This window comes from Chamaea fasciata, unplaced genomic scaffold (genome assembly GCF_029207755.1).
Source record: "Chamaea fasciata isolate MVZ Bird 193981 ecotype frontalis unplaced genomic scaffold, bChaFas1.0.hap1 SCAF_41, whole genome shotgun sequence".
Lineage (NCBI taxonomy): Eukaryota > Metazoa > Chordata > Aves > Passeriformes > Sylviidae > Chamaea > Chamaea fasciata.
The window spans coordinates 1,614,015-1,638,908 of NW_027094126.1; the positions used below are offsets into that span (position 1 = coordinate 1,614,015).

At 58.1% G+C, this 24,894-nt stretch overlaps 2 protein-coding genes and 1 long non-coding RNA gene across 4 annotated transcripts; 2 read left to right on the top strand and 1 right to left on the bottom strand.

Annotated features, from left to right (window-relative positions):
- Nucleotides 1-2,601: 2,601 nt before the first annotated feature.
- Nucleotides 2,602-5,520, bottom strand: LOC136303748 (uncharacterized). The gene is made up of 3 exons (XR_010724287.1): nucleotides 4,937-5,520; nucleotides 4,008-4,122; nucleotides 2,602-2,947 (listed from the first exon to the last, which is right to left on the bottom strand). It is a non-coding gene; the product is annotated as an uncharacterized lncRNA (long non-coding RNA).
- Nucleotides 5,521-7,896: 2,376 nt separating this feature from the next.
- SLC48A1 (solute carrier family 48 member 1) lies at nucleotides 7,897-19,228 on the top strand. 2 transcript variants are annotated; one of them, XM_066207381.1, is made up of 4 exons: nucleotides 7,897-8,082; nucleotides 10,541-10,708; nucleotides 11,310-11,460; nucleotides 18,621-19,228. In XM_066207381.1, the coding sequence occupies exons 1-3, from the start codon at nucleotides 7,944-7,946 to the stop codon at nucleotides 11,444-11,446; spliced, it is 444 nt and encodes a 147-aa protein (XP_066063478.1). In that variant the 5' UTR covers nucleotides 7,897-7,943; the 3' UTR covers nucleotides 11,447-11,460; nucleotides 18,621-19,228. The 2 variants fall into 2 exon arrangements, with proteins under 2 accessions (XP_066063478.1, XP_066063477.1); XM_066207380.1 differs by lacking the exon at nucleotides 18,621-19,228 and having other exon boundaries at nucleotides 11,310-11,930.
- Nucleotides 19,229-20,075: 847 nt separating this feature from the next.
- LOC136303752 (twist-related protein 2-like) lies at nucleotides 20,076-24,783 on the top strand. Its single transcript, XM_066207360.1, has 2 exons — nucleotides 20,076-20,557; nucleotides 24,703-24,783. Exon 1 carries the CDS (start codon nucleotides 20,076-20,078, stop codon nucleotides 20,550-20,552), a length of 477 nt encoding a protein of 158 aa, XP_066063457.1. The 3' UTR covers nucleotides 20,553-20,557; nucleotides 24,703-24,783.
- Nucleotides 24,784-24,894: the final 111 nt, after the last annotated feature.

Sequence of the window (24,894 nt, forward strand, 5' to 3'; positions counted from 1 at the left end):
GGGAGCCCCCGACCTGGATTTTTGGGGGGATCTCCAGGGATCCCTGAGCACCTCAAGGAGAGTCTGGGGTTTGGGGTCACAGGGGGCTCCCCTCCCCTGCTCAGCCTGGTGGGGAGGAAAAAGGACCCGGAGAGGCTGGGAAGAGGGAGGGGGGTTGTACTGGGAATGGTTTCTGCTTGGAATGGTTTGTACTGGGAATGGTTTGCACTGGGAATGGCTCATACTGGGAATGGTTTATACTGGGACTGGGTTATACTGGGAATGGTGTGCACTGGGAATGGGTTATACTGGGAATGGTGTGCACTGGGACTGGTTCATACTGGGGAAGTGGCCCCCAACTGGGGCGAGGCCCGGCAGTCCTGGGGGAGCCTTTCCTGGGGCTTTTGGCAAGAAAGGGAAAGGAGTTTCTGCCAGAAGGGGCCTTGACTCGACTTCTGAAATAAATCCCGATTTTTTACATTCAAATCCGCCTTTAAATCGGCCCCACCCCAGCTGGGGCAAGGATTGGAAACATCAGCTGGATCCAAGGAATTTGGGGGCAGAGCCTTCAGCCTCCCTTGCTCCTCCTCCTCCTCTTCAGGCTCTGGCGGAGGGGGTCACACCAGGGTCCCCAAATCTGTCCCTCCTAGCTGGAGAGCGGCGGGACAGGGACCAGGATCCTGAGCCTTCCTCCCCTCCCCGATCCCTCCTCTGCCTCCGTGAGAGCCCGGAGGCTTTTCCCGGGATTCCTGGAGGCTTTTCCCGGGATTCCTGGAGGCTTTCCCCGGGATGCCTGGAGGCTCCGGGAGTACAACCACCTCCCCCGTGCTGGAATTTCCCTTCCCCAGGAGTTGCTCCCAGGGTTGTTCCAGCGCCGGGTCCCGGCACGGGCGGGAGAATCTCGCGGGCCCTGCACAGACACGTCCCCCCATGTAAATTAGAGCTAATTAAGAGAAGGAGGAAGAGGCCCGAGGAAGGCAGCGGCTCTTGGAGCCCCACCCCGGCAGCCGGAGGAGAGACACCTGCCCCGGCCCCCCCGGGCGGTTCCTGTCTTGGCTGAGGCTTCCACCACCCCATTCCAATCCCGTCCCAATCCAATCCTATCCCACCACATGAATCCCATCCCATCCCAATCCAACCCCGTCCCATGGATCCCATCCCATCCTATCCCATGGATCCAATCCTATCCAATCCCATGGATCCCAACCCATCCCAATCCAAACCTATCCCATGGATCCCATCCCATTCCAATCCCCATCCCATGGATCCCACCCCATCCTATCCCATCCCAAATCCATCCCATCCCATCCAAATCCCATTCTATTGCAATCCCCATCCCATGGATCCCCTCCCATCCCAAGTCCATCCCATCCCATCCAATCCCATTACAACCCCCATCCCATGGATCCCAATCCTCTCCCATCCCAATCCCATCTCGGCGTTACTGCACCACTGAGGGGATTTGGGGCCGGGGTTCGGCCATCACACAGCAGTGACGGTGTCCTCGAGGTGTCCCCGAGGTGTCCTCGAGGTGTCCCCGAGGTGTCCCTGAGCCCGGGGACATCCCTGATCCCCTCCCTGGCCTTGGGATCCCACTCCAGGCAGGGACAATCCCATCACTCCCAATTCCTCCCACCTTCCCCATTCCCAGGAATTTTTGGGAATCGCGGCTGTGCCCCGGCAGCTGCGGGGTCCCCGATCCCGGCCCCTTTTCCAGAGGCTGCTCCGGCTCGCTGGGAGCAGCAGCTCCTGCTCCGCCACGGGCAGCGGCTCTGCCTTATCAACCCCTTATCTCTCCTTTAACTCCGGGCTCCAACAATCATTAATCCCACAGCCCCGCTCCGAGCGGCTTTGAGGGAGTTGTGGCCTCGCCATCCTCCCGGCGTGGGATCTCTTCCCAAATATCCCAATTCCCAACATCCCAAACCCTAAACAGCACCTGAGGATCCACAGGGCGGCAAACGCTGACCCTGCCCCTCATCCTTTGCTCCCCAAAAGGAGTGAAAAAATCGGATTTAAATCCCAATAAATCAGAATTAAATCCCAATATTCCTGTTCCATCCCCTATTCCTGCTCCGCTTGCTGGAAATGAGTGGTCGTGTCTCTTGGCACGGCGGAAATTCCAAGAGAACCCTGGGAATTCTCGGTGTCCCCCCCAGAGGCTTTGGCTGGCAGGTGGGGGTGGAGGAAACCTGCGGTATTTTATCCTCTCCCCGGCTCGCCAGGACACGGCCACAAATCAGCCCTGAAAAATCCAATCCCGGGGAAAAGGGTTGGGAATTTACTGCGCTCCCAACACCGCGGGGTTTATCCTTTAATGCCGCTGCTTTATGTATTCCTCTCCCCTCCAACCCTATTTATTTCCTGTTTATTGGCCCGGCCTCCCCTAATTTATGTTTTCATTACTTTGATTAACGCTCCCGCTCCCCTGACGTCGTTATTCCGGCTCAGTCTCCCCCCTCAGCGTGTTCCCCGAACCCCTCGGTGTTAAATAATCCTCGGATTTAAAACCGGGATGATTTGTAATTTAATAAGCAGCTCCCACCGCCGTGTTTTATCTCCTAATTGGCCCCGGAATTAGCGGCGATTCCGGAATTAACACGAATTATGTGATAGCCCCTCTGTTGTTGCACGGGGTTTTATTGGGTGGAAACAACAGCTTTAGGAATTATCTGAGCCACGGTTTCCCCCCCTGTTCTGGGTGTGATTCATTCCTGGATCCGTCCACGGGGGAGAGCTCGGGCAGGAATTGCTGCCGTGGAGGGGATGCTGCTCCTGAGGAAGGAAGGAAGGAAGGAAGGTTTTGGTGTCCCAGGTGGTTTAATTCCGTTCCCTCATTATCATCTGGGGAACGTGATGTGTCTTGTTCTCCCGGTCTCTCCGTGCCCACTCGGCTTCTTCCTGAAACAATTCCCAGGTTTGCAGCTCCCAGGAGCTGCCAGCACCTCAGATCCGAGTCCAGCCAGAGCTGAAAATCACGGAAAAGTGGAATTGTTCAAGTTGGAAAAGCTCGCTAAGGTCAAAGAGTCCCATCAGTGACCCCGAGAGAGGAGGAAAAACCCCAATGTTTTTTCCCAAATGTGGGATTTGTAACCATTCCTCACACCGGGACGGGCTGGGACCTCCCTGTTTCCTCAACCTCTCCTTTTTCCTTTCTCCTTCAGGTCTTTGTGACTTTTCCGGGGGTCTCAATCCCCGTTATTCCCATGGGTGAAATGTTCCTTTAAAAGGGGGAAAACACAAAAAAAGGCCTCAAGGACAAACCCTGAGGATAAAACTCCGGACTGTTTTCCCAGCTCTCGGGAAACAAACAGGGCTGTCCCCATCCCGGATGATTTTCCTCCTTTTGTTCCCAGATCCAGCCCCCACGGAGCCGAGAGGGAGGAGGAGGAGGGAGGAGGAGGAAGGATCCCTCATCCGGTAAATCCGGCTGTTTCCCAGCTGTTCCCGAGGCTCTCCAGGCAGGAGCAAGAACCAGGAAAATGATTCTGCTCCGGGCAACCTGGTCACCAGGTGCTGGGGAACAGGGCCAAGGTCCACAGCTCTGGGGAATCCAGGTGGTGTTACCTGGAGCTGCTGCCTCAGGTGGGAATTTTGAGCAATTTTGGGTCAAAAAGGTGAAAAACCCTCAGCAGGGTGGGAGTTGTGGGAGGGCTGGAGGAGCAGGAACGTCGCTGTTCCCACCTGGAGCTGTTCTTCCTCCTCCTCCTCCTCCTCCTCCTCATTTCCATCCCATCCACCTTCACCTGAGCGATCAGCGTGAGGATTTGGGATGGAATTCCATCCCCGTGAGGGTGGTGAGGGCCTGGAATGGAATTCCACAGGGAAACTGTGGAAACGTCCCAGGCCAGGCTGGAGCAACTTGGGAGGGCGGAAACTGTCCCTGGGGTGACTCTGGATGGGCTTTGACATCCCTCCAGCCCAAACCAAAATCTGGGATATTGGGATGTCCCAGGTCGGGATATCCCATCCTGGCACCGTGGGAATTCACATTTCCAGCACAAACTGATCCAAAAGCTGATTCCTACCCCAAATGCGGCTCCGGGTTCCTCCCCTGCGCTCCCAGGGCTGGCGGGATTCCAGCTGCAGTCGCTTCTCGGGTGAGACTTTGTGGGGTTTTCTTATCTTCTTTGGGATTAAATGCTGCAGAGAGGGATTTTCGTGTTGGGACTCAGATGTTTATTAATTCTTATCTCTGATACAGCTCGAGATTTTCCTGAGCTGGCGGAGTTCTTGCCCTCGGGGCACGGGTGACTCAGGGTGATGTCACCTCAGCCGGTGACATCGTCTGTTCCCGGTGTGGGTTTTGTCCCCGGAGCCACCTCCCCAAACCCTTCCACTTATTTTATCTCCTCCCAAAAAAATCCTCCTGGATGAATTTCTGCTGATCTTCCCCGAATTTGAAATTTGATCTACCAAAAAAAACCCCCAAACCAAAAAAAAAAAAAAAACCCCAAAACAACAAAACCCCACCCCCAACCTAAAAAACCCCCAAACCCCACAAAACCAAACAAAAAGATCCCCAAAAACCCCCAAAACAAAACAACAAAACAAAAAAAAACCCCAAAACCAAAACAACCCTCCCCCCAAAAAAACCCAAAAAACAAAACAAAAAAGCCCCAAAAAACCCTCAAAAACAAAACAAAAAAGCAAAAAAAAAAAAAAAAACCCAAAGCAAAACAAAACCCCCCCCAAACACCCTCCCCCCCAAAAAACAGCCCCCCAAAAAAACCACAAAAAACCCCCAACCCGACTTTGCTTCTCCTCAGCTTTTTTTCCACCTGTAAATAAAATAAAATAAAATAAAATAAAATAAAATAAAATAAATAAAATAAAATAAAAATTATCCGCAGCATCGCCCCGGCAGAGTCAGCAGAGCCGGGATGACACAAACCCGAATTCCCGCGGGGGGAATTGGGCGTGAGGAGGAATCGAGGCGAGCAGGAGCCGATCTCACCTGGCCGAGGCGCCGGGGCGCTGCTGACGCCGCTCGTTCCGCTCCAGGGAGCGCAATTCCTGCAGGAAAAACAGGAAACGAGATTTAATTTTTAATCTATTTTTTTTTTCCTGCTGCTCTCGAGGTTTTTTATGTTTTAAAAACCCACCGTGGCCACTCCTCTCCCCGGGGCGGGCGGGACCTGCGGGTCCTTGGGCAAGGACACTCGGGGTTTTTAGGATGTCACCGGGTTTTAGGGATGTCACCGGGGTTTTAGGGACCCCAAAGGATGGAAACTCAACATTCGAGGGGCAGGACAGCTCCCGGGGAAATTCCAATTTTTTGGGGGTCTCGTGATAGTTTGATCCGGGGGGGAAAAAAAGCGAATTTTTTTTGGTGGATTTTAAGCCAAGGTTATCTTGGCTTTAAAAGGGAGATGGACGAGGAGGAGGAGGAGGGATGGGGAGGAGGATGAAGAGCCGGGAATGCGGCTGGGGAAAGGGAAGGAAGGAGGCTGCTGCCATCTAGAGCAGCTGCCCGAGCTTCCCCACTGCGCGAAGATCCTCCGGGAAGAGGCTGAACCCGGGAAATCCAGAATTTTACCAGAAAATACCCGGGATAGAGCAGGGAGCGAATTCCCAGGCTCTGGGAGTGCCTCTGTCATCGTTAATTAATGATGAGGAATCCTCAGTGGAAATTTCTGACCCGTGGATAAGCAGAGCCGGACCCAACCAAGGGCTCAGAAAGGGGAAAAGTGGGGTTTTTAAAAAATTATATATATATATATAAATAAAAAAGAGGAAGGGAGAAAACGGAACGGAAAAGCCAAGAAGTCTTCGAGGATTTCGATGAGGTGTCCCCAGACCGCAACCCCGCAGGACGGGCCGGGGGGAAAAGGAAAACTGCCCCGGAGGAAGCGAAAGCCACTCCGAGATGTCCCCAACGCCACACGCTCCGCACCTCGGGGTGTCCCCCACCTGAGCCCAGGGTCGTACGGGACCTCCGTGTCCCCCCGTGTCCCCCCGTGTCCCCCCCGTGTCCCCCCCGTGGTGTCCCGTCCGCGGTGTCCCCTCCTCGGTCCGCCCGCCCGCCAGGGGGCGCGCTGGGGCGGGGGCGTGGCCTGGCCAGGGGCGTGTCCCAGCGTCTATGGGCGTGTCCCGGTGTCTGTGGGCGTGTCCCAATGTCTGCAGGCATGTTCCGGTGTCTGTGGGCGTGGCCCGGTTGATGTCCCGGTTCCGTGTCCTGGTCCCGGTGGGCGGGGCCATGTCCCGTTGCCCGGGGCGTGTCCCGGGGCCGTGTCCCGGTTTGTGTCCCATTCCCATGTCCTGGGGCGTGTCCCTGTCCCCAGGCGTGTCTGTGTCCCAGGGTGTTCCCGTGGCCGTTCCAAGGCCTGTCCCTGTCCCGGGCCGTTCCCGTGGCCGTTCCCGAGGCCTGTCCCTGTCCCCGGCTGTTCCCGTGGCCTGTCCCTGTCCCAGGCCGTTCCAAGGCCTCTCACTGTCCCGTGGCCGTTCCTGTGGCCTGTCCCTGTCCCGGGCCGCTCCCGTGGCCGTTCCCGAGGCCTGTCCCTGTCCCAGGCCGCTCCCGTGGCCGTTCCATGCCTGTCCCTGTCCCGGCCGTTCCGTGGCCATTCCTGTGGCCTGTCCCTGTCCCTGTCCCATGGCCTTTCCATGGGCCTGTCCCTGTCCCATGGCCTTTCCATGGCCTGTCCCTGTCCCGTGGCCGTTCCCGTGGCCTGTCCCTGTCCCGGGCCGTTCCCGTGGCCGTTCCTGTGGCCTGTCCTGTCCCGGCCGTTCCCGTGGCCTGTCCCGGTCCCCGGGCCGTTCCCGTGGCCATTCCATGGCCTGTCCCGTTCCCGGGCCGTTCCCGTGGCCTGTCCCGGGCCGTTCCCGTGGCCTGTCCCTGTCCCGGGCCGTTCCCGGGCCGTTCCCGTGGCCTGTCCCTGTCCCTGGGCCGTTCCCGTGGCCTGTCCCGTTCCCGTGGCCATTCCGTGCCTGTCCCGGGCCGTTCCCCGTGGCCTGTCCCCGTCCCGGGGCGTTCCCGGGCCGTTCCCGTGGCCTGTCCCTGTCCCCGGCCGTTCCCGTGGCCTGTCCCCGTCCCGGGGCGTTCCCGGGCCGTTCCCGTGGCCTGTCCCCTGTCCCCGGCCGTTCCCTGTTGGCCTGTCCCCGTTCCCGGGCCGTTCCCGTGGCTGTCCCCGTCCCGGGGCGTTCCCGGGCCGTTCCCGTGGCCTGTCCCTGTCCCGGGCCGTTCCCGGGCCGTTCCCGTGGCCTGTCCCTGTCCCGGGCCGTTCCCGTGGCCTGTCCCTGTCCCGGGCCGTTCCCGGGCCGTTCCCGTGGCCTGTCCCTGTCCGGTCCGGGCCGTTCCGGGCCGTTCCCGTGGCCTGTCCCTGTCCCGGGCCGTTCCCGTGGCCGTTCCCGTGGCCTGTCCCTGTCCCGGGCCGTTCCCGTGGCCTGTCCCTGTCCCGGGCCGTTCCCGTGGCCTGTCCCGGGCCGTTCCCGTGGCCTGTCCCTGTCCCGGGCCGTTCCCGTGGCCTGTCCCCTGTCCCCGGCCGTTCCCGTGGCCGTTCCCGTGGCCGTTCCCATGGCTGTTCCCGTGGCCTGTCCCTGTCCCGGGCCGTTCCCGTGGCCTGTCCCTGTCCCGGCCGTTCCCGTGGCCTGTCCCGGTCCCGGGGCGTTCCCGCGGCCTGTCCCGGGGCGTTCCCGTGGCCTGTCCCTGTCCCGGGCCGTTCCCGTGGCCTGTCCCTGTCCCGGGCCGTTCCCGCGGCCTGTCCCTGTCCCGGGCCGTTCCCGCGGCCTGTCCCGGTCCCGGGCCGTTCCCGCGGCCTGTCCCGGTCCCGGGGCGTTCCCGTGGCCTGTCCCGGTCCCGGGCCGTTCCCGTGGCCGTTCCCGCGGCCTGTCCCTGTCCCGGGCCATTCCCGTGGCCTGTCCCGGTCCCGGGCGTTCCCGCGCCGTCCCCGGGGCGTGTCCCGCTGCCGTGGGCGGGCCGCTCGGAGGCCGCTCGGAGGCCGCTCGGAGGCCGCTCGGAGGCCGCCATGGCGCTGAGCGGGGCCCTGGCGCTCCGCGTCGCTTACGCGTCCTTCGGCGCCCTGAGCGGCCTCTCGGCCTTCTGCGCCTGGAGCGTGGTGCCGGCGCTGCGCCAGCCCGGCACGGCCGCGGCCGGGGGGCTCTCGGGTACGGGGCCGGGGGGCTCGGGGGGCTCGGGGGGCTCGGGGGGCTCCGGGGCCGGGAGGGGGCTCGGGATCGGGGGCCGAGCCTGAGGGAGCGGGGCCGGGCAGCGCTGGGGCCGGGGAGCGCCTTGCTCAGCCCTGAGGGCTCTGTGAGGGCTGAGAGGGGGATGAGGATGAGGATGGCACCGAGGAGCCCCTTCCCCGGGGCTGAGGGGACGTTTAAAGGGGGGATCTCAGGGCTGAGGGGGTGTCAGAGCTATGGGGCAGCAATGGGACCGAGGAAAACCCTTTCCCTGGGACTGAGCTTTTCAGGGGAAGCGAGGAAATCCTCCTGATTTCCCCAAGTGCTGGGAAGAACTCGAACGGGGCTTTGGGCCGCAGGGGTAAAACTGCACCTAAACCTGGGAGGTTTGGGGGGGTTTTGGTAGCTCTGGGTTAATGATTGGGTTGGAGCAGGACAGAGTCCTGCAGCTCCAGGGCTTCCCTGGCTGAATTCTTGGAGGAACAGTAGAAAGTGAAGTTAAAATTAATTTTAAAAGGTGCAGGGCTGGGCTTGTTTCTGCTTCCTCTCCCTCCAAAAAAAAAAAAAAAAAAAAAAAAAAAAAAAAAGAGGAGAGAAAAAAAAAAAAGCTTTTAATTCCAGTTGGAACTGGGATTCGGAGAATTCCCACACTTTGCTTTGCTGGAGCGGGGGGCAGGTCTTGAGCCAGAAGTGCAGGAGAAAGAGCAAATTAAATGATTTTCTGCTGTGTTTTGTGTTCGGGGAGGAATTTTGGCAGTGGGATTTTTGACAGTGGGATTTTTGACAGCAGAATTTGCAGATCCTCGTCAGAGTGCCCTGATTAAGCCAAGCTCTGTCCCATGTTTATCTCGTTTTTTTAATGCCTCTGCCGTGCCTTTGGATCTGTGCTTGGGGATGTTTATCCTGGCTGGAAGGATCCCTCCCGATCCCGAGGAATCTCCAGCTTTGTCTCTGCAGTCACTGTTGGTGTCTCCCCTTATCTGCCTTGCTTGGGAATCAGCCCAAAATTTCACTCATTATTTACAGGCGAAACCTCATTTGATCCGAAATTCCATGGAGGGAAAACGAGGCTGGAGCCCTCAGTTCCCTGTGATTATGGAATTCCATAATTCTGAGCTGCCCTTCCAGCCCTTCCAGTCGGTTTTGGGAGGTGAAAAATCCCCGCTGCTGCCTGGGAAAAAAGCAACTCCCCAGTCCCCGGGATCTCTGGGGATGCAGATTTGGGATTTTTGGGATCATCCCAAATCCCAGCCCGGCCTCGTTGGAGGCAGAAACTCCACGAGTTTCTGCTCAGAGCCCAGAAAATCCTCCCCCAGTTTCCTTTCCATTTGTGTCCCTGGGAGAATCCGGGTGGGATTCCCAGTCGGAAATCCTCGGATCAGGTTTTGCATCAGAATTGGATCAGGGCTTGGATCAGGGTTTGGATCAGGTTTGGATCAGGGCTTGGACCAGGGTTTGGATCAGGATTTGGATCAGAATTGGATCAGGGTTTGGATCAGGGTTTGGATCAGGGCTTGGATCAGGGTTTGGATCAGAATTGGATCAGGGTTTGGATCATGGTTTGGATCAGGGTTTGGATCAGAATTGGATCAGGGTTTGGATCATGGTTTGGATCAGGGTTTGGATCAGAATTGGATCAGGGTTTGGATCATGGTTTGAATCAGAATTTGGATTGGAATTGGATCAGAATTGGGTCGGAATTTGAATCAGGGCTTGGATCAGGGTTTGGATCAGGGGAACTCGAGGGGCTCAGGCTCTGCCCCCCCACACCCAGCTCAGACCATCAGCAGCGATTCTGGGCCGGGAACACAAACCTTGACTCAGCATCCAGGGCATTTCTGCTGAGTCACCCTTGTGGGCTTTCGCTGACTCCGAGCCCCGAGTTCCCCGTTTCTGCGGGAAATGTGGGCTGCCAGGGGCGGCAGGACGTGGGGCAGGCGGATTTTGGGGAAGTTGAGGGCTCCGCTCTGTCACCCGACCCTGGGACGGCCTTTTGGGTGCCGTGACTCTGCAGTTGTGGCCACGGGATCTGCTCCCAAATCCCTTTGGCCGGCGTGGGGGGAGTGCTCATGGGGGGTCCTGGGGGGGGGATCCAGCCTGTCCTGAGCAGGGAACGTGGGCAGGGGGGGGCTCAGGGGGCATTTGGATGTCCCTGCTGTCACCTGCACAGGTGTGCTGCTGTTTTTGGGGGGGTTGAGCTGTGTTTTATCTCTCGGTGGGTGTCACTCTGATGTCCCTGCTGTCACCTGGATGGGTGTCCTGCAGTTCCCAGGTGTTCCCAGGTGTTCTAGGAGGATTGGTCTGTGTTTTACCTGTCCACGGGTGCAGTTCTGATGTCCCTGCTGTCACCTGGGCAGGTGTCCTGCTGTTTTTGTGGGGTTGAACTGTGTTTTATCTCTCTGTGGGTGCCACCCTGACGTCCCTGCTGTCACCTGCACAGGTGTGCTGGCGCTCTGGGCCCTAATGACGCATGTGATGTACCTGCAGGATTACTGGAGGACCTGGTTAAAGGGGTTGAGGTTCTTCCTGTCGGTCGGGATCCTCTTCTCCGTCCTCTCCGGGCTGGGCCTCTGCGCCTTCCTGGCTCTGGCCATCACCCAGCACCAGTGTGAGTCCTGGGAGGGGACTGGGGGGCACTGGGAGAGGGGCTGGGAGGGGCTGGGGGTTCTCCTGTCACCTCCTCTTTTGGGGACAGCCCTCGGGGATGTCACTGCAGTTTCCCTGGCCTGCTGGGACATCCAAAAAAATCCTGGAATTGCCTCATTTTCATAACAAAGCCCCCCCCCCAAAAAAGTGGGAATTTCCTCATTTCCATGACAAAACCTCGCTCAAAAACTGGGAATTTCCTCATTTACATGACACGACCTCCCCCAAAAACCTGGGAATTCCCTCGTTTCCCGTGACAAAACCTCCCAAAAACCTGGGAATTCGCTCATTTCCATAACAACCCCCACCCCCTCCCAAAAAAAACCCTGGAAATTTCTTTACTTCCTTACCATATCCATCCCTCCTGGAGCACCTCCACACCCTCAACCCCTCATCCCCACCTCCAAACTCCCTGAACATTCCCCAAGGGAGGGAAGGAGGGAGGGTCCTGCAGACCTCCCGGGAGGGGCTGGAATTTCCACCAAACTTATTTTTATTTTTGTTTTTATTTTTATTTTTATCTTTATTTTTATTTTTATATTTCTCCCCCCGTTTTCTGGCAGCCCTGACCGACCCCAAGAGCTACTACCTGTCGTGCGTGTGGAGTTTCATGGCTCTCAAGTGGGCGCTGCTGCTCAGCCTCTACTCGCGCCGCTACCGCGCCGAGTTCGCCGACATCAGCATCCTCAGCGACTTCTGAGCCCACCTGCGGAGGTGTGGGGCGGGCAGGAGAGGGGTGGCCGTGGGGCAGGAGACACCCCCGGGGCTGGCTGGCCGTCTCTCTGTCCTCACAGGGGTTTTTTCCCGCTGGTTTTTTCCTCGCTGTTCGTTCCCTCCCCACCCCGCCGCGGGGAGGGAGGGGAAGGATTTGGGGTTTTCTCTCTCTCTCCTGCTGTCAGGGGGATTTATCCGCAAAGGCCGGAGGTTGGTGTTCGGAAAGGAGACAGAGGAGTCCTGTGGCCTGGTTCCAATGAAGGGAGAGGCCGTGGGGTGTTTCCCCCTGGGGTCTCTCCAGTTTTGGAGGACGCAGCCTCCTGTTCATCCCAATTTCCCGGCTCCTTTTCCCTCTCTCCGAGGCACTTGGGAGTCCCACACTTCCCGGAGTGCCTAATGCCCCAGATTCCCCTTTCATCTATTCCCCTTTCAATTTTTAATTCTTTATGGAATTTATGGCTTTTCCCCCATTCTTTCTTTCATCTTTCAACATCCAGTTTCATTTATCAGGTGACGCACAGGTGACACACAGGTGGCACAGGTGATGCAGGTCATGCATAGGTGACACAGGTGACACACAGCTGACACAGGTGGCACAGGTGATGCAGGTGACACAGGTGACACACAGCTGACACAGGTGGCACCGGTGATGCAGGTGACACACAGATGACACAGGTGACACACACGTGACACACAGGTGACGCAGCTGACGCAGGTGACGCACAGGTGTCACACGTGACACACACGTGACACAGGTGACGAAGGTTCGTTTGTAAAGGCAAAAAATCTTCTTTTCCATTCATCAATCCGTGGAATCCTTCCCACTGTTTATCTTTTATCTCTCAAGCGCTGGTTTTACCTGCCCAGAGTTTGTTTGTAAGGACAGATCTGTCATTCACTGCCGAGGGGATGGCAGCCCCAGCCTTTGTCACTTTGTGTCACCTCCAGGGCTCTTGGGGTTGGGGTTTTTGGGGGGTTTGGGTTGGCGGCACAGGGCTGACATCCCCAAAGCTCCCAGGGCTGGGGATGCTGCTCCTCTCGGGCTCGTTTTTCAAAAAGGAATTGATGTTTAACCATAAATGGAATATTTAAAGCTTGAATTTGCAGCAGCAGCAGCGTGTGGGGAGAAAAGGTGTTTGGGGGGTAAAAGGGGGCGCAGGGCCAAGGCCTGACTTGCCTGAGCCTCAGGGAGAGGATTCCTGGCAGGAAAAAAAATGGTGAAAAACGATTTTTGTGGGAGCAGGAGGAGAGGGGAGGGGACAGGGGCTGCCCAGGTGACCCCATGGGTTGAGGAGCACCTTTGGGGTCAAGGTGTGACCTGCTGGAGTCCCTAAACCCAACCCCTGGCGCTCCCACCCCACATCCCAGCTTTTTAAAGGATGCTGTGTGTAAATATTCCCTCTGTTTTTCCATGGCTTCCACCCCCGGGGTGACGGCGTCGGTGTCACCTTTGGTGTCACCTGGTGCCACCACAAATCCAGCCCTTCATGGCCAGCCCGGCTGCTCGGGAATTCCCTGGCAGGGTGGGTGGGAACGGCACCTTTTGGGGTGGTGGGGAGGGTTTAACTCCTCCCTTCCCCACCCACAGGGGACTCTGAGGTGGCTTTTCCCCCTCACAAACCCTTTGGGGTTCAGGGATTTCAGCCCAGAGGGATTTTTGGGGATGTGGTGGTGGTGGATTCCCGTCCCTTTTCCCTGGAAACGGGCGAGGGGCTTCATGGGGGCTTTGGGGTCAGCCCGGAGTGTGTTCCCATTCCCAGCCCCATCCCAATCCCGTCCCTGGCCGTGGAATGGGGTCCAGGGGAGGGGGCACGTTGGGGACAGCCCGAGGACACACTGGGGACACGTTGGGGACAGGTTGGGGACACCCCCGGTGCAGAGCCCGCAGGAGCCGCCAGAGGGCGCCAGTGGCACAGCCCGGGCAGCACAAACGGGACCCCAAAAATCACCTGCGACACCCCAAAAACACCCGGGACACCCCAAAAATCACACGGGACACCCCAAAAACCACCCGGGACACCCCGAAAACACCCGGGACACCCCAAAAATCACCCGGGACACCCCAAAAACACCCGGGACACCCCAAAAATCACCCGGGACACCCCAAAAACACCCGGGACACCCCAAAAATCACACGGGACACCCCAAAAACCACCCGGGACACCCCCCAAAACACCCGGGACACCCCAAAAATCACCTAGGAGACTCCAAAAATCACCCGGGACACCCCAAAAATCACCCGGGACACCCCAAAAACACCCGGGACACCCCAAAAATCACACGGGACACCCCAAAAACCACCCGGGACACCCCCCAAAACACCCGGGACACCCCAAAAATCACCTAGGAGACTCCAAAAATCACCCGGGACACCCCAAAAATCACCCGGGACACCCCAAAAACACCCGGGACACCCCAAAAATCACCTAGGAGACTCCAAAAATCACCCAGGACACCCCAAAAATCACCCGGGACACCCCAAAAACACCCAGGACACCCCAAAAATCACCTAGGAGACTCCAAAAATCACCCGGGACACCCCAAAAATCACCCGGGACACCCCAAAAATCACCTGGGACACCCCAAAACCACCCGGGACACTCCAAAAACCACCCGGGACACCCCAAAACCACTCGGGACACTCCAAAAACCACCCGGGACACCCTAAAAACCACCCGGGACACCCCAAAACCACCCGGGACACCCCAAAAATCACTTGGGAGACTCCAAAAACCACCCGGGACACCCCAAAAACACCTGGGACACCCCAAAAACACCCGGGACACCCCAAAAATCACTCGGGACACCCCAAAAACACCCGGGACACCCCAAAAATCACACGGGACACCCCAAAAACCACCCGGGACATCCCAAAAACCACCCGGGACACCCCCTAAACGGGGACATCCCTGACCCCGGGGCCACCGAGGAGCTCGGCGTGACCCTGCAGGGACGATCTGAGTCCCCACAAAGAGCCAGCCTCGAGGTGAGGTGTCACTGCCAGGGAAGGATCCCAGCTGGAATTCCCATTCCTGGCACTGGGATGGGAGAGGACAGAGATCCTGGCGGCTCCAAAGACTTCCCAAAGGCGTCCTTCGAGTCTGTTCCCTCACCCCGACCCCTTCTCTCCCCTCAGCCCCCACAAAGTCCCAGCCACCCCATCCCATTTTTCACGGAATTGCCCATTTTTTTCCCCTCTTTTCCCCCTTCCTTACTGCAGGAACTGGGGGAGCCTCTGCTGGATTTTGGGGGGACATTGACCCTCCTGAAGGGCCCCCGTGGCTCCCAACACCTCACCGGGACCCACGGGGGGGAATTCTCAGCCCTTCCCGAGGGTCCAGAGGTGGCTCAATCCCACTTTTCCCGCCCGTGGAAGGACTCGAAGGCACCCGGAGGGAAAACCACAGATTTTTTTTTTTTTTTTTAACATTTTCCCAATCTGCTCTCAAGATGTGGCTGGGGCGGAAGCGGCACCTCAAAGGCTCCGGATGAACCTCGTGGGGCTGGGGACCCTCCCGGTGGCTTTGGGAGGCAGAGGGAGGTGCTGGGGACACTCTCCTGGGGGTGCAGGGACACAAATCCCAGCTGGGTGTCCCCAAATGTGGCTTTTGGGGTGTCCCTGAGCTCAGGAGTGGGGCAGAGCTGCAGCAGAGGGGTCCAGGGGTGGTGATGGCCTTGGGGACAGACCTGGAGGGACCTGCATGAGGGTCACAGGTCCCTATTCCCAGGGGAATCCCTTTGGAAGTCTGGAAAATTCCCTGGGAATGGGAAAGTGTGTCCCAAACCTTCCAAGACACGGAGGTGTCACCACACGTGGTGTCCCTGCTCCTTGGATTTGCCCTTTGTTCCCTGGCTGGGAAAAAATAAAAAATAGGAAATCCCGCAAATTCCAGCTCACCCACCCCATCCTGAGGGTCTGGAAGGAAGGGAGAGGAGTGAGGAAGAGTTTGGGTGGAAAAATCAGAAAATCCTCAAAATTCCACCTCATTTACAGCATCCTGAGGGGCTGGGAGGGAGGAAGAGGAAGAATCCCTGAGGAAGAGTTCGGGGCTGGAGCCAGGATTCCCAAAGGAGTGTCCTGGCTCCCAGGGGTCGTGTCCAGCTGGGGGGACACCAGACCCACGGACACGAGCCCAATCCCGCCTCAATCCCCGCGGGAATCCTCGTGCTCCAGCCACGTTTTTTTTTTGGGTGAGAAGCAGCTCTGGGATTGAAGGTCCCCAAAGGAGAATTTAGGGATGAACTCACCGGGGTTGGGGGAGCTGGGACGGAGCCAGGGCTGGGAGAGGAGGGGGGGCAGAACATCACACACACAGAACTGGGAACGGTTATTTTTAGGACAATTCTCAGCTTGGAGAGCGACCAAAGGAATAAAACGGTTCAATATGGGCTCGGGGGCTTAACGAGGAGGCAGAAAATCCCCCCAAAGAGCCTTTGGGAGGGGGTTTGGGGAGAGCTCGGGGTCATCGGGGGGTCCTGACCGAGGCTGGAGCCTCTTCCCATGGGAGGTTCATGGATTTTCTTCCTGGAATGGGAGAGAAGGACGTGGAGAAGGGGCTGGAATGAGCTGGAATAACGACCCAGCTGCCCCCCTCCTCCCGCCTGTCCCTTGTGGTGGTTCTGAATTATTTTTAAGTGGGTTTTACCCCTTTTTTAGGCCGATAAACCCCAACCAAATCCCCTCCAGCCCTCGGGAAACCCCAAATTCCACCCGACCCCCTGAGAGCCCACAGCCCCCCACGGCACTGGGACATTTCCCTTCTCCCTTTAATTAATCTTATTAATTTTTTAAAAATTATTTTTAAAAAATCCCTTTTATCCCTGGTGATGGAGGAGGTGAGGAGCCGGAGGATTCCCCTTCCCTGATGGAGAGGGAACGACCCTTTGGAAAGCGGGGAGAGCAGGAGCCCGGGGTTGCTCGTGGCTCCATCCCTTCCTCCTCCGACCTTTTCATCAGCCCCAGAAATTCAACCTGCACAGCCCCGAAATCTTGGGAGCTTTGAGCTGATTCACCAGCCCCATAAATCCCAAAAATCGGAGAGAAACCCAACCCCAGCCCGGCCTCCCCCCCCCCGCCCGGCCCCGCCCGCTCCGTGGAGATCAAACGCCTTTTAATCGGAATAGAATTTCCTGGGACAAAATGAGGAAAATCTGTCGCTCTCATCCCGCCCGCCCCGGGGCTCGTCCCGAAGGAGCTTTTCCCCTCCCCACCCCGTTGGCCCTCATCATCCTCAGCCCACCGAGCATCCCTCGGGCGAGCCCGGAGCCCGGCCCGGGAATGTTGCTGTGAAATCCCTCGGGAAAGGCGGCGCAGGAAACGGGCCCCCCCCTCGGCCGCGCTCCCGAGCGCCGGGAACTCGTTCCAGCCGCCGAGGGAGAGTTTTCCTTTCATCTCCGGCCAGGAGTTTGAGCCGGGCCTTTCGTCTCCTCTCCAGGCACGGCTTTGAAGGCTCCGGGGATGTCCCAGATGTGCTGCGGGGCTGGCAGGGGGCGGGCAGGCTCTGGGATCGGGAACTCTGGGGGAGCCTTTGGGGTCCTGCCCTGTGGGGTGGCTGAGGGGCTCCTGCCGGGCTGGGGACACCCAGGCCACGGGGACATCCCTGAGTGGTGGCTCTGGGCGGAGTTTGCAGCTCCAGGGGCTTCTCTGGGTCCAGTTTGGCCCAGCAGAGAGGCAGGAACCTGAGTGAGCTCTGAGGGATCCCAGAGGTGCTCCCGCAAAAATAACTCAGGGGTCCCTGGGGTGTGGTTCCGTCTGTCCATCCGTGAATTCGTCCATGAATCCATCCATGAATCCATGAGTCCATGAATCCATCCATCCATTCATCCCTCCCTCCATCCCTCCATCCCTCCATTTGTCACCTCCTGTCCCCATCCCTGTGGACTCCTTCCCTGAAACCCTATGGAGGAGAGACCTGAAGGAAAAAGGGAAAAGCTCGTGGTGATCTTTTAATTCCGAGCAGGATCCTGAGGGATCGATGCAGATCCAAGGGCAGCTCTGGGGGCCGGGAAAGGCTCTAGAGGGGCAGAACCGGGGCTGATCCCAACATTCCCAACATTCCCAACATTCCCTGCTCTGTGCTGGGACAACTCGGGACCCCCACCCCGCCTCTTCACTGCTTTGATGGGGAAGAAAAGGGAGGAAAAGAAACTTTTCACGCGTCGGAATTAAGTGGGACAGGACGGGCCCAGCCCAGGGGGGTCCCTCCCTCTCCTCATCCCTCGGGAAAACTGCCGGGATCGCTCCCAAGTCCCCCCAGGGACCCCCTGAACCCCGCAGGGACCCCCCGACCCCGCATTCCGCCTCCATCCCTGGGCTCCGACGGATCCCGGCGCATTCCCGGAGCGTGAGCTCACCGGGCCCGGGGGGATAAAGGCTCCGGGGGTCATCCATCAGCCCGGGATCAAAGCTCCCCGCGGGTTCCCCGCTGCCGCTCCGAGCCCCGCGCCCCAAATTCCCCACGGTTGCCGCGGCAACCACACGCCGAGCGCGGATGCTCCGCGGGTTTTGGGGGTTTTTTTTTTGGCCGCCCCGCAGCTGTTTCCATTCGGGGCTGCCATAACTGGAAAAAGCTGCGGGTCCCGAGGCGCTTCCCGGCCTCCAGGAGCAGTTCCCGGCTCCTTTCATGTTTCGCATTTATCAGCGTTATCCTCCTTTTTTTCTGCTTTTTTTTTTTTTTTTTTTTTTTTTATTTCTTCTCGAAAGATGAAACGGGGATTATTTTTGTCCTCCGGAACAAAGGAAAGGAGGTCGGGGGGAAAAAAATCCTGGAACGAAGGGAAACAAAACCCTCTGAGGGCACCCAATGCTGCCCCAGCACTGCCAAGGCCACCCCTGACTGTGTCCCCCCAGGTGCCACCTCCAGTTTTAAATCCCCCCCAGGGGACTCCACCCCTGCCCTGGGCCCTTCCCAGGAGGAATTTTCCCAGTATCCAACCTAAACTTTTGGTGGTGCCACTCGAGGCTGTCCTGTCCCTCGTCCCCTGGGAGGAGATTCCCCCAAAATCCTCCCTGGGGGGTGATGAGGGGGAAAACCCAGAGGGCATGTGTCCAGAGGGGCCAGGAATTGGTGGGAATCGGGAATTCGAATCTCCCATCCGGTGACTTTTCCCTCAGTCAAGTGAGTTGGGTTTGGCTCAGTTGGATTCTTTTTGTCTTTAAGGCCTGAAATATTCCCCGATGTGTCAAAAGCAGCACCAGGAAAAAAAAAAAAACAAACCAACAAACCCAGGGAGCCGGAGGAATTATTGAAACCACTTTGGTGCCTCGTGACCTTTCCATGAGAAGTTTGGATGAACATCCTCACCAAAAAAAAAAAAAATCAAAACCCCACTCACTGAAAGAACAAATTGAAATGTTTGAGGGAAAAGCCGCAAACGCTCCAAACGTGGGGGACAAAAGCCCCTTGGGGTGGTGGGAGCTTCTCCTTCCTGCACTTCAAAGCTCATTGTGTTCCTGCCTTCGCTCCGGGATCCCAGCCCCGATCCCAAACCTCCCCTCCCCCAGCGAAATTCAATGCGGTTTTATTTTCTTTTAAAAGGAAAACAATAAAAAAAAAAAAAAAAAAAAAAATGGAGAAATAATTAAGGAATAAAGGCCGGGCACAACCCGAGCCTCGGCTGGAGCTGGTGGCGGCTCCCCAGCCCTCGGAGGCTCCAGATCCGGCCCCAGTCCTGTCCGTCCTCCTGGGGGATTCTCAGCCCCAAGAGCAGAGAGGTCCTGCCCTTCCCCTTCCCTTCCCTCCCCCTTCCTGTTCCCCTTCCTGTTCTCCTTCCCCTTTCTCTTCCTCTTCCTTTTCCCCTTCCTCTTCCACCCAGGAGCTGCCGGATTTAATTGGCAGGAATTGGGTGATGGGTGAGGGTGATGAGGGTGATGAAGGATGCCGGGAACGGAGGCAGGGGAGGGATGGATGGATGGATGGATGGATGGATGGATGGATGGATGGACAGATGGATGGATGGACAGACGGATGAAGGGATGGCCTGGCAGATGGACAAATGGACTGGACACCAACTCAAGCTCATTTAGACCAAAGCCTTCCCTCAAGAGCCGCACGGACGCCCATCTCCCTTTGGTTGCTCCTTCTTTTGGACTTTGGGAGCTCCTGACTCGCCCACTGCGGCTCCTGCGGCTCCACATCCCCACCTGGGTTCCCTCACAGGTGAAAACCTCCTCCTCCACCCCGCACGACATTTCTCCGTGGGGGTCAACCGGGTCGGAAAACCGATTTTTAAAAGATCCAGAGCCGAGCTCCATGACTGGGGCTCCCTTGGCACGGGGAACGTGTCCCGACATCCGGGCGGCAGCCGGAGCATCTGTGCCGGAGGGGCTCGGGGCGGCGGTGGGGAGGGAAGGGAGGAAATCTGGAACCCATAATCTCCATCGGGGCCGCCGGCGTTCCCCTGCATTGGCCTGCGCCTGGTCCGCCCCCGCCCCGCTCGCCCTATCAGCAGGAGCCCTTCCCAAAGTCATCCCCGCGCCTTCCTCTCTCCTGGCCCAAAGGAAACACCAAGGAGCTCCTCGGAGGGCTCAGCGGGGCTTGGGGGGCGCCCGGGGGAGCCCCGAGGGGCTCGGCATCCACCTCCGGCTCCTCCTCGCCGCAGCCAACCCCGAGGAGATGAAGGAGGAAAACTTTTCGCCGGAGTCGCCCGAGGGCAGCGCGGCCACCAGCGAGGACGAGGCCGAGCGGCGGGCTAGGAAAAGCTGCCGCAAGCGGGGCGGGCAGGGTCCCCGAGGATCCCCCGAGCCCCAGGGCAAGCGCAGCCGGCGCAGCCCGGCCCCGCAGCCCCCCGAGGACGCCCACGCCCAACGCGTCATCGCCAACGTGCGCGAGCGCCAGCGCACCCAGTCCCTCAACGACGCCTTCGCCGAGCTGCGCAAGATCATCCCCACGCTGCCCTCGGACAAGCTCAGCAAGATCCAGACGCTCAAGCTGGCCGCCCGCTACATCGACTTCCTGTGCCAGGTGCTGCAGAGCGACCAGCTGGACCACAAGGTGGCCGCCAGCTGCAACTTCCTGGCCCACGAGAGGCTCAGCTACGCCTTCTCCGTGTGGAGGATGGAGGGAGCCTGGTCCATGTCGGCGTCGCACTGAGCCGGGTATGTGTGGTCGTGTCACCACCGGGTACGTGTGGCCGTGTCACCTCCCTGTCCCTCTGAGCTGGGTACGTGTGGCTGTGTCACCACCGGGTACGTGTGGCTGTGTCCCTCTGAGCTGGACACGTGTGGCCGTGTCACCACCAAGAGCTGGGTGTGTGTGGCCGTGTCACCTCCCTGTCCCACTGAGCCGGGTACGTGTGGCCGTGTCACCACCAAGAGCTGGGTGTGTGTGGCCGTGTCACCTCCCTGTCCCTCTGAGCTGGGTACGTGTGGCTGTGTCACCACCGGGTATGGGTGGCTGTGTCACCACTGGGTACGTGTGGCCGTGTCACCACCAAGAGCTGGGTGTGTGTGGCCGTGTCACCTCCCTGTCCCTCTGAGCCAGGTACGTGTGGCCGTGTCCCCACCGAGGGCTGAATATGTGTGGCTGTGTCACCTCTGTGTCCCCCTGAGCAGGGTACGTGTGGCAGTGTCACTGAGCTCAGTACATGTGGCCGTGTCACCGCTCTGTCCCCGCAGCCTCCGGGCGTGTCCCGGCTCGATCCCGCCGGGAATCACGGCCACCTCTCCTCCAGGGATGAGGATTTGTCCCATGTGGCCGTTCCCGAGCTGCCCTGGAGCGATGGATCCCGCTCATCAGGGGCTGGGAAGCTTGAAAAGGGGGTTTTAAAATCAGATTTATCCCCAAAGCCTGTCCTGGGGCTGCCGAGGTGTCGACTGGGGTGGCCTCGTGTCCTGCAGCCTGCCTGGCTTCCCCCCGTTCCCATCCCCGAGCTCTGCAGACAGGCTGGGATCTGTGATCCCGTCGGATCCGCGGGAATCCCGCACTGCCGGGAGAGATCTGATGGACTCAGCTCCAGCCAGCCACCGCCTGAGCGCCCCTGAGAGGGGAATAATCCCTTTTTCAGAGTTTCAGGGCTGGGAGGATTTGGGAACAGGAGGAGTGAGGTGGACGAGGCGCAGGAGCAGAAAGTTCCAGGGGACATTCCCAAGGCAGGAATTCCAGGGACGCCTCATGGGAGCCCGGCTGTCCCCAGGCAGGTCCAGGGCTCCTCCTGCCTCTCCTCGGGAACTGAACAGCCCAAAATCCGAGGCCGTGGAGCTGCCAGAGCTGGCTCAGGGTGCTGAGCATCTCCCAGGGGATTTCACTGAAGGATGAGCCACCTTGGAATTCCCTTTCCCAGCCAGATCTCGCTCAACCAGCAGGAAATCTGACACTAAATTCATGTAAAAATATCAATTTGGGGGGGTCAGACCTTGTTTCTTCTGACATTAAATCCTGTCCTTGCCGGGTGCTGCCCTTCCTTGGGTGACACCGAGGTCATCCTGAATTTTGCAAAGCCTGACTAAAATCCCTTTGCCCTGGGGAGGTGGGGGGAGGCTGAGCCCCCCCCCCCCAGCACCCCCAGACCCATTTTAGCTCCCTCTGTGTACAGAACCCAACTGGAGCTGTTGATTTAAGCTGAGTTCTTGGCAAGAGCGGCTCTCCCGTGATAAACAGAGGGATTAAAAACCCTTCGGTCACTTTGGAGAGCTCCTCTGTGCGCAGCGGGATCATCATTCCCCTTAAAATCCACCCCGAGAGCTCATCCTCCTCCAGCCGGGCAGAGAATCACCCTCCCCGGGCCATCCCGCGGCCTTTTCGGGTTCCAGGGAGGGACAGGGAGGTGGATTCTCCCGGCAAAACCCCCAAAGTCAGGGAAGGGCCGCCAGGGAAGCGAGGCCGGGCTGGGAAAGCTCCGTCTCCCTCCCGGGGTGGGGGGAACGAGCCCGGAGCTGGCAGCGGGGCCGGGATTCCCTAATGGGAAGCAGCCCCTGGATAGCGAAACTCGGCCTGTTAAACCTCAAACGGGGCTGGAAGGGCTGCACAGACGCCGGCCGCGGAGAGAGGGCCGGAGCCCTGCGGCAACAGAAATCCCCCTCGAGGTCTGTCCCCGAGAAAAGCCGAGCCTTGAGCACGTTGAAATGGTTTCTCTCGCCGCCGGAGGAGGAAAACGAGGCTGGAGGCTGGAACTGCCGGCGGGGAGAGGCCGCGGGCTGATGTTCCTTTGCCCTTCATTTGTCTCCTTGGATTTATCGCCCCTCTCGCGCCGCCGTCGCTTAATTGTCTCTCCTGGAAGACCTTGGATGAATCTTCCCTTTGGGGACTGTTGCTCGCGCCTGGAAGCGGCTTTGTCTGGCGGCTGCTTCATTTGCTTTTATTTATAAACAGCTCTGGCTGCTCCGGGGCACCGGGGGAGCTCGGGAACAGCTCCCGTCCCTCTTCCCTGTTCCCTATTCCTTTTTCCCCATTCCCTGTTCCTTATTCCCTATTCACTGTTTCTTACTCCTTACCCCCTCTTCTTTATTCCCTATTTCCTATTCCCCATTGTTTCCCTATTCATTTCCTATTCCTTATTTCCTGTTCCCTATTCCCTATTCCCTCTTCTTTATTCCCTATTCCCCAATCCCTATTATTTCACTATTTATTTCCTATTCCTTCTTCCCTATTCCCCATTCCCTATTATTTCACTATGTATTCCCTATTCCCTATTCCCCATTCTCCATTTCTTATTCCCTCTTCCATATTCCCTATTATCTCCCTATTTATTCCCTATTCCCCATTCCCTATTCCCTCTTCTTTATTCCCTATTTCCTAGTATTTCCCTATTTATTCCCTATTCCCCATTCCCTATTATTTCACTATTTTTCCCTATTCCCCATTCTCCATTTCCTATTCCCTCTTCCCTCTTCCATATTCCCTATTATTACCCCATTTATTTCCTATTCCCCATTCCCTATTCCTTCTTCTTTATTCCCTATTCCCTATTTATTTCACTATTTATTTCCTAGTCCCTCTTCCCTATTCCCCATTCCTTATTATTTCCCTATTTATTTCCTATTCCCCATTCCCCATTCCCTATTCCCTATTCTTTATTCCCTATTCCTTATTCCCTTCATTTAAAAGAGGGGGAAAAAAAACATAAAACAAAAAAAACCAAAAAAACCCCCAACCCAGGGGTACCGAGCTGCTCTCCAAGCTCAGGATGAGTTTAAATTAATCCAGACATAAAATCCCGGCTCCTGCCCTGGGGGATTGGAAATATCCGCGGGTTTATGACCCCTGCAAGGAGCCGGGGGCGGCTGGAGCTGCCTCGGCCCCGGGAATTTCTCTGGAGCGAGCTCGTTTGTCATCCCGGCTGTCAGGGAAGGCTGAGGGGGGATCGAGGAGCTGCGGGAACGGCCCGGGCACCAATTCCCGTTCCTGCGGTGGGCAAAGGTGCCGCAGGGAGGGTGAGGATGGGATTGGGGAGCTCCGGGAGGTTCTCCATCCCAAAATCCTGCAGGGCCGGGCTCCTCCAGAGGTTCCCGGAGCCCTGAAATCCTCCCACGTGAGGATTTTTTGGTGTTAAACCTTGTCCAACCCTCCGGGAGCTCGATTTTTGGGATTAGACCTCGCTGGGCTCCAGGAACGAGGGGAACTGATCCATTTTTCCATGGTCCCGCCTGGCCACGACTCCAGAATTTTGGCTGCCCGGATTTTGGCTGCCCCGTTGTCCTCGAGCCCCTGGGTGTGCCCATCATCCATCCCAAGGGCTCGGCCGTGGGACACATCAGCTTTTGGGGGATTTTCCCTGGATTTTCCCCTCTATCCCTCATCCCTGGAACCACCTCAGCCCTTCCCGGGGGTGAATTCCTGCGGGATTTGATTTATCCCTTCCCAGGAAGGGAAAGGTCTCGGTGAGGAGGAAACGAAGCGGAATAAACCTGGAATAAACCCTGGAATCCCACAGGGATCCATCCCCGGAGCTGTTCCCGAGCTCTCCCAGGAGCCGATTCCCGGCTCCATCCTCCGGGAGGGCTCCCAGAGATCACATCTGCGGGAAAATTCTGCGATTTTGGGTGGATTGAAATCCGTTTTAAATCCCGGGCTCAGGTGTGGGGATGTTTCCCGGCACATCCCTCGCAGCTCCGGGGAAATCCGGGGAAAAATCCGGCGGAAATCCGGGGAAAATCCGGGAAAAATCCAGGGAAATCCGGGAAAAACCCGGGAATTCGAAGCCCCAGAGGCAGCGGCCCCGGGGCAGCTCTTCTCCCACCGGCTCCCAGGATTTGCAGGATTTTGGGAAGCCGATCCCATCCTGACCCCACCGTTTTCCCCCCAGGTCTCCACCTCGATGGGAGCAGCTCCAGCACCCCCCCCCCCCCAAAAAAAAAACCCACAGGAGAGAGGAGGGAACGACCCCAAACCCCCCGAGAGCCCCGGGGACCCCAAAAACTTTGGGAACGAGCCCGAGGGATCCGCAGCAGGAGCTGGAGTTCGGTTCGGACGCTGCCGGAGGAACTCGGGGCTGGAA